At 36.9% G+C, this 7,941-nt stretch overlaps 1 protein-coding gene across 1 annotated transcript; it reads right to left on the bottom strand.

The window, feature by feature from the left end:
• Nucleotides 1–3,910: 3,910 nt before the first annotated feature.
• On the bottom strand, nt 3,911–7,590 carry LOC110694171 (probable nucleoredoxin 1). Its single transcript, XM_021871344.1, has 4 exons — nt 7,338–7,590; nt 5,955–6,434; nt 4,956–5,438; nt 3,911–4,814 (listed from the first exon to the last, which is right to left on the bottom strand). The coding sequence occupies exons 1-4, from the start codon at nt 7,413–7,415 to the stop codon at nt 4,155–4,157; spliced, it is 1,701 nt and encodes a 566-aa protein (XP_021727036.1). The 5' UTR covers nt 7,416–7,590; the 3' UTR covers nt 3,911–4,154.
• Nucleotides 7,591–7,941: the final 351 nt, after the last annotated feature.

Here is a 7,941-nt window from a genome sequence, read left to right as displayed (position 1 = left end):
AACATACAGGCATAGCGGAAGCAAAGTTCAGGCGAACTTTTAAAGATCGACAGGCGTGGGTCTTTGGTAATTTCCTTTGGAAAATTATCGCATCAAATGAGGTTGACTTCAAGTAAGGATATCTTCGACGACATTCCCTAGCTTGCGGAGAGTTGTCACAAACAACTGGAGGTAATTTCAGGCGAAGTTGTCTTCGATCATGTTCCCTTAGGCATGGAAGATGGTCATAATGCGGATGGAGATTATTTCAAGAGAAATAATCTTCGATAGTATTCCCTTGGACGTGGAATATTATCAATGCGGATGAGGATTTGTTTCAAGAGAAGCAATCTTCGATAGTATTCCCTTGGACGTGGAATATTATCAATGCGGAGGAGGATCGTTTCAAGCGGAGCAATCTTCTAATTTGGAAGCAGTTACGGGCGTAGCGGTTTTCAAGCGGGATGACATTCTCTAGCTTGCAGGAGGTCATCAAAACAACAGTAAAGCGGCAGCAACACTCGGTTACTTTCAGAGACGTGTGCTCGACGGTGCAAGATACGCGTTTCTTAACTCTTTTATCTGTTTAACTAACGCTAGTTTGCAGGTATCGGCGTTATAAGAGTGATTTAGGATCGCAGAACGTTCTGAATCATTCTCCGTCCCTATCGATACTTTGACTTTTGTTTTCGAAACTTGCGTTTCTCCAAACTCAGTCAAAGTGGGGGCTTCTGTAGACACACATTTGTGTCTCCCCAAAACCAAACCCGGTGATGAGTACCTTTCACGTCGAATCATAATCGAATGAAGTGAAAGTGTGGAAAGTCTAGTGTTGCGGAAAGTTTTAAGTTCTTTTCTCTTCTCTCTGTTTTTGAAAACTTATTTTAAGAAAACAGCCAATCAAGTTTGGTGGGTCCATGATATGGGTCCAATAGTAATGTAGTTGGATGGGGCTTGAAAAGACCTTTCCAACGATATATTATAAGCCCAATTCCGATGAATATTGAGGAAGTTATGGCCAATTTACTAAACTGGGCCCGGTTTGTGCTTTATATACGGCCCAATGATCTAGAGGAGGACCTAATATGATTTATAATTCCTAATGCAATTAGGAATGGTTTTAGTCTTCTAGATTCTTCTAGAAGGTTCTTTTCATTCCTAATTCAATTAGCATTGATAAATTGACTTTTTGTTGACTTTTCAGAATTTTAATCAAAATCAAATAGTATTTTCGAGGAAAATATATGATTTTATCCTCCAGTACGGCAAATTTATCTAATTTTCAAAAACGCGTTAAAACCAGGCTTGGCGCCTGAACCCAGGCTTTGGCGCCTGGAACCAGGCCTAGCGCCTGGCGCTAGCCATTGGTGCCTAGCGCCAGTTAGCCAGGGTTTGCGCCAACTCTGTTTTTTTGTGCGTCAGACTCTGTTTTGTTTATTTTATCTTTGTGGCTGATTTTCTCTATAAATAACGTATTAAAAACTCCGTTTTCATTCATCTACATTCATCATTCACCAATTCTCACGAGTTATCACCTACAATCAGTTTTAATTAGCATTCTCTTAATCATTCTTTCTTTCTCTCTCTGTTCTAAACCTTGCTTTTCAAATACAAAATTCCGCATTAACAAGATCTAGAAACACCTAACCATATTCGAAGTTGCCTTCGCCCTACACGTGAAAGGTTTAATTTCTGAGGGTTTGGTCCCAAATCTCTATTTCAATTATTTAATTTAATTGTTTTGATTATTATTTTCCTTGAAGTTACTAACGTGTGTATTTTGTTATTAGAAAGAGGTACGAAGTATCAAAGTAAGTGCTTTAATTGATTTATTGATGTTATGATGTAGAAATCATGTTTACATTATTATTATGATATTCCTAGTATCATGTCTAGGGTAATTTTAATATTAAATATGATTGCTATGATGCCCTTTATGTTCTTCCTAATATTTATGATTGTTAGTATCATGTTAGGGTTAAAGATTTGATTTTTATTTCTTAGTGACATGCTAGGGTTTGTTATTAATCTTGTTAGTATCATGCCTAGGATCTTGCTATTTTTATTATGCTTTAACATGAACATGATTATGATTATAATTGTTATAATTTATGATGATCATGAATATTGTTATTATTATTATTTTGATGATGATTATTTTATTTATAATTATTATTCATGATTATTTCATTGTTATTGCTTGATCGCCTTTTTATGCATGTTTAAAGGGAATTGGTACTTGTAATCACGCTTAATAAGATAATTAATAATCTTGTTAGGGTTAATGTGATTATAAATTCAAGTGATCGCCAATAATAGTTTATTTGTGCATTAAATTCAACCAACATAGATAAACATGTTTAGGGTTAATCCTATTGATTGCATGTTAATTAAAAAGCGCACATGAATACGATCAGAATAAAGTAGAGGCTTATTATTAGGGCAGGTTCAATCTCTTTTAGGTTGGATTTGTACCTTCATCCCCGAACCCTTATTTGGTTCTAGACCTTATGGAGCTGACGATCTCATGGATCGTTAAGGGGTGTAACCTTCACCTCGTGAACGGTTTACAAGTTCCTAAAAAAACTTGTTGGCGACTCTTTTGCTCTATCTTCTTCCCTTTTGGACGCCACCGTACTTTAGTGTATGATCACAGTGGGGTTCAAGCTAGTGGGATTAAAACTTGAAATTATTCCCTACAATAATGCAAACGGATTCTCACGCCCGATCGGGCGGTGGTTCGCCCGACCGGGCGGAGGTGGCTAAGGAAAATAGGAGAACTCTCGCGCCCGATCGGGCGGCCCTTACCCGACCGGGCGACGGACTCGAGTTTTTGATGAGCCCGATCGGGCGTCTTCGCCCGATGGCTCGCCCGGGATGGGTTTTCTAGATAGCCCGACCGGGCGCGACACCAGGTCTGGAAAAACTGCATCTCGCGCCCGATCGGGCGGTTTCTTGCCTGATCGGGCCCGCCTTTTTCCTAGGTCGGTTTGCTTTACGTGTCTCCTTTTTCCGGTACTCATATAAATACGAGACTTGTCTCTTCATAAGAATTCGTTCACTTTTCAAGCCGAAAACACAAAACCTACCCTTTGAGATCTGAACAGTTCTCGAGCAATTCCACTCTTCGAGTTCGGGTGCACGGATTACGGAGAGAGTTGCGTTAAATTTGGGGGTGTGCGTCACTAGGAAACTTGTACCGGTGGTGGCGTATTTCACTTCTAAGGCAGTGGATTTTGTTCCACGGCGCGACTTGAGTTTGGGATCTTCAACTCGGGAAAGTTCTAATCTTTTTGTTTGTTATTGATTTCAACAGTTATTTTACAAACAAGTACCTGTATAAAAAAATAAAAATAAATAAATAAAAAAATTTACTCTGTAATTACTAATCTTATCATCAATTACATAAAACTTAGTTACAGAAAAGATTAGATTCGGACACTAGTCAGGGGGAAGGGCCAAGCTTACACGTCAGGGATAGTGAGTCTTGTGCTCAAATAAACCATGCCTATAGTAGCCTTGTGCTGATTTTCATACTCTATCAGTAAAGCCGGCTCGCATCATGCTAGGGAACCTCATATGCCCTAGCCCTCTAGGATCTAAGGTAACTTGGTGAGCTAATGGTGATTTTAAATAATTCAACTTAGGTATCATCATTTACTTCGTTTTTTGAAACAAAATGTATCATTTACTTTAAATCAAGGGTCTGTTCTCTTCAGCTTATTTTCAGTTTAATTTAATTCAGTTCAGCTCCAATCAATTCAGTTCAGTTCTTAATTTTCTTCTCTCATTAAATATTCAGTTCAGTTCAATTCAACTCCAATCAATTCAATTCAACTCAGTAAATCAGAAGAGGCCCTAAGCAATGACATAATATTGGGTAACTCAATATCCACTATCTTAGAATTGCAGGGTAAGAAATGAAAATGTCACAGTTTGTTAAAATACTGGGATCCATCTCATTCATAATAGTCAATCATAACTCACATTGACTACTTTCAATGAAAGTATGTTGAAAGTACAATTTACAGATCAAGAAGGAAATCTCAACACAACCAGCTAATGCACTCCTTGCAAATAACCTTATTCATAAAGCATCATTAGTTACAAATCACACACAAGAAAACAGCCTTAAATCCAAAGACCCTCATTAGGCTCGCCAAAGAGGTGCATATCTAGATTTTACGACAAACATCACCTTCACAGACATATCCTTCCTTGGTCTCTAACTTGCCCTCGTCACCCTCTTCTGCAGTTTTCTCGTTCTTCAAGGCACATTTGGGATCGAGATCAAAGTCACACTCCTTGCAGTTGAAAGACCAACTATGCCCTTGATCATTACATCCATCACAATAATAACCATCTCGACGAGTCTTCACCAGCATGTGTTCATGAAGCTCGTGTTTCAGTGTCTCAGGCCACCCCTTTGCCATCTCCTCAATTTTCTCTTTTAAATTCTTTATGTGATCCTCAGTGAATGGGAATGCATCTGCCCCATGAGCTCCTACAAGCTGTCTGGCTTCAGTAGTAATTGTCCTACCTTCTGGTCCAATTGCCACAAGACATGGGATACCTCGCACTTTGAACTTACGTGATAGGGAAGTCTTCCTCTCATCACCAAATGGGAGGGCCAACCAAGGCATGTCTGCATAGTACTCGTCAAATGAGGACTGGTCACGATCACTGGAGACAAATATGATCTCAAATGCATTCTCCTTTGCCTTTATTTCATGATATATTTCGATAAGCTTTGGTGTAAAAGCTCGGCATGGAGGGCACCAGTGTGCGGAAAAATAAATAAGAACATATTTCCCAACAAGCTGAGATACAGGCACCTGAGCAACAATAAGAAAAACAAAACTTTAACTACGGAAGTGAATAGCAGAAAATTGAAGTACATTTGCAACCTTCCAATTATGATCCCTTTACGCAAAAAAAAAAAAAAAAAAAAAAATTAATAATAAGGGAAACCTTACCTTAGAACCGCTTTTGTCAATGACATAGTCCTTTTCTCCTGAAACCAGAATTGATTCAAGTGTCTGCGACAAAAGTTTGCCTTTCTCAATCTCAGCAAGCTCAGCCAGCTTCTCTGGAGTAAAAGGGTAGGCTGCAGCACCATGCTCATCTATCAGTTCTGAAACATTTGGATTTAGAGTTTTTCCATCTGGCCCAATTATGACCATTCTGGGAATGGATGCCAGTTCAAAGTAACGAGCAAGCTTTTCAATCTTCTTATCCTTGAAGGGCAAGGCAAAACATGGCAGTTGTGCCAGCGCTTCCTTAAAACCGTCTTCATCATCATCATCCAAATAGATTAATACAATGTCAAAGTTCTCGCCTTTCTCCTTGAGTTCCTTGTGAACCTCCGCCAACTTCTTGGTGAAGTCAGTGCAGGGCTTATAGGAGCCTACACAGAAATAGAGGCCAACCATTTTCCCTTCAAGCTCACTCACAGAGACCTGATGGGAAATCAAAATTAATTTAAGCAAAGCAAATGAATATCTAGGAAAGGTAACAAACAGAGTATATATACCAAAATTTACAGTAACTTAAGATAATGTGAAACAAATCTGAACATTTTCTGACTTCCAGAAACAAAAGTATGTGACTCGCACTCTCATGTAACAAAAGGATTTCAATCATATCTTTTCCTAAACTTCCAAATTCACTTGGTATGTAAGCATGTACATCAACTTCAGTACAAAGCATCAAACATCTTAGTTTATCTAAAACCCTTTAAAAATCCAATTCAAAGGACATTTATACCATAGTTTATGAATTATATTGCCATAGCCCATAGGAGATTTGATATATGGAGTAGATTTGAGAACTAAATTCCTTCTATTCGTTCTATACTTTCCAAGTTCCAAAACCTAGACTCTAAAACAAATACTCCTAACATTGTCAAAGGTCTTCAACAACATAAGAAACCAAGAAACTAAATTCAACAACCAGGTGGATAAAATGAATCATACCTTCTTTTCATCACTTGAAATCACATAATCTCGGGATCCATTTTCCAAAAGTGTTTTCAAGTTTTGGTTTCTCTTTGCAGCCTCTTCCTCCTCTTTCAACTGATTGATTCTTTCCGGCGTAAACGGGTATGCTTGGGCACCATTTTCCATGACCAATTCCACCCCTTCACTGGTTGAGACTTTCCCATCTTTATCAAGGATCACAAGATGAGGGATTCCCATCACACTGAACTTTTCCCCCAAGCTCTTTTTTGTGTCTTTATCAGAAATAGGAACAGCAAGCCATGGCATCTTAGAGAAGTAACCCTGAAAGGATTCGTCATCTCTATCCGATGAAACGAAGACGATTTCAAAGTCCCCCTTGTCAGAGAGTTCTTTGTATGTTTCAATCAAAGTAGGGGTGAAACCACGGCAAGGTGGGCACCATGATGCAGAGAAATACAGACCCACAGTCTTTCCACTCAGATCATTGATTTTGACCTACAATGACCACCAAATATCACATCAAAATTCGATTGTCGGAACTTCAAATCCAACAATAGAACACATGCCCACTTAAGCATAAACTTAACAAATCAAAATCATATCATATTATCCATAAACAATTAAATTGACACCCATAAACATTTTAACTGACCAACTTTAGCAATCCAACAAAAGAGGACATAATCATCAAAACTTTAAAACACAATACCAAAAATACTTGCTTCAATTCAAAGTCAACCATCCCAAAATCATAACAACATCAATAATCAATCAAACTAATCACCTTCAGGCAATCGTATCATGAAATACAAACATAACATTATGCTCTACACATTGGCTAACATTGAAATTAAATTGACCTTATTTACATAAACCCCAAAAAGTCGACCATCCCAAAGCATAACAACATCCATAAACAATCAAATCAACCCCCTTCAGGCAATCAAACATGAAAAACATAAACATAACATTTTTATCAGAAACATTTAGATTTGCTAACATTGAAAATAAATTGATCTAATGTACATAAACCCCAGAACAGGGTTGATGAAAAACCCTACTGATCATCAAAAGATACAAATACCCCAAAAAATTTATGTATTACTTAAATTAAACCCCTGAAATAGGATGATAATTAATCTTCCTACCAATAAAAAATTAATAGAATGAAAATGCAAAATTAATTTTAACAAAAAGATCAATAAATTACAAAAATTTGGAATAAATGAACCTTCCCCTTACAAAAGCAACTAAAAAGTTTAAAGCTAATAGAATGGCGAAATTTCATAATACCCATATCATAAAGTAAGCTAAAGTTAATAACTTTACAAATTATAATCGTTAAAAGTATCAAAAAAAAAAAAAAAAAAAAAAAAGGTAAGAGAGAAAGGAGATAACCTGGTCACCATTGTTGCGAATGAGAAAATCTCTCTCCTCTGTAGAAAGAAGAGCGCTCAAATCATAAGAATCAGCCATTTCAGACTTAAATTTTGCAGATTTTGTGAAATTGTAATAATTAATTGGGATTAATTGGTAGAATGAATGATGATGACAACGGTGTTTAATGAGTTTATATAGAGTGAGAAAAATAGGGAAATATTACAGAAATATAGCGTGGGTAAGAATAAAAAAAGACGACTCGAAGTCAATCCTCATCATTTCCTTACTAATGAAGATGAAACTATGAAAGTGACACGATAGAAACTTCTTGGACGGTTCAATATATTTTAATCAAGATCAAAGTCCGTATTTGTTAGAGGACCAACTCAATCTTTTGTTTTATACTCTATCAGTATTATATAATACTCCATCCGTTTTTAAATATTTGTTCTAATTTTTCATGTGCGGAGTTTTAAGAAAAACTAGAGAAAGTGATAAAATATAAAAGTAGTGGGTTTGGTGGAAGAATAAAAAATTATAAAAAGCAAAACTGCAAAAGTAGGGGAGAGAATATATGTTGGGACCACTTGGTGCGAGAAATTAATTAAATATTGTTAAAGCT

This window comes from Chenopodium quinoa, unplaced genomic scaffold, assembly GCF_001683475.1.
Source record: "Chenopodium quinoa cultivar QQ74 unplaced genomic scaffold, ASM168347v1, whole genome shotgun sequence".
Classification (NCBI taxonomy): domain Eukaryota; kingdom Viridiplantae; phylum Streptophyta; class Magnoliopsida; order Caryophyllales; family Amaranthaceae; genus Chenopodium; species Chenopodium quinoa.
The sequence above is the reverse complement of the archived record's forward strand: the minus strand, read 5'-3'. Positions and strand labels throughout refer to the sequence as shown.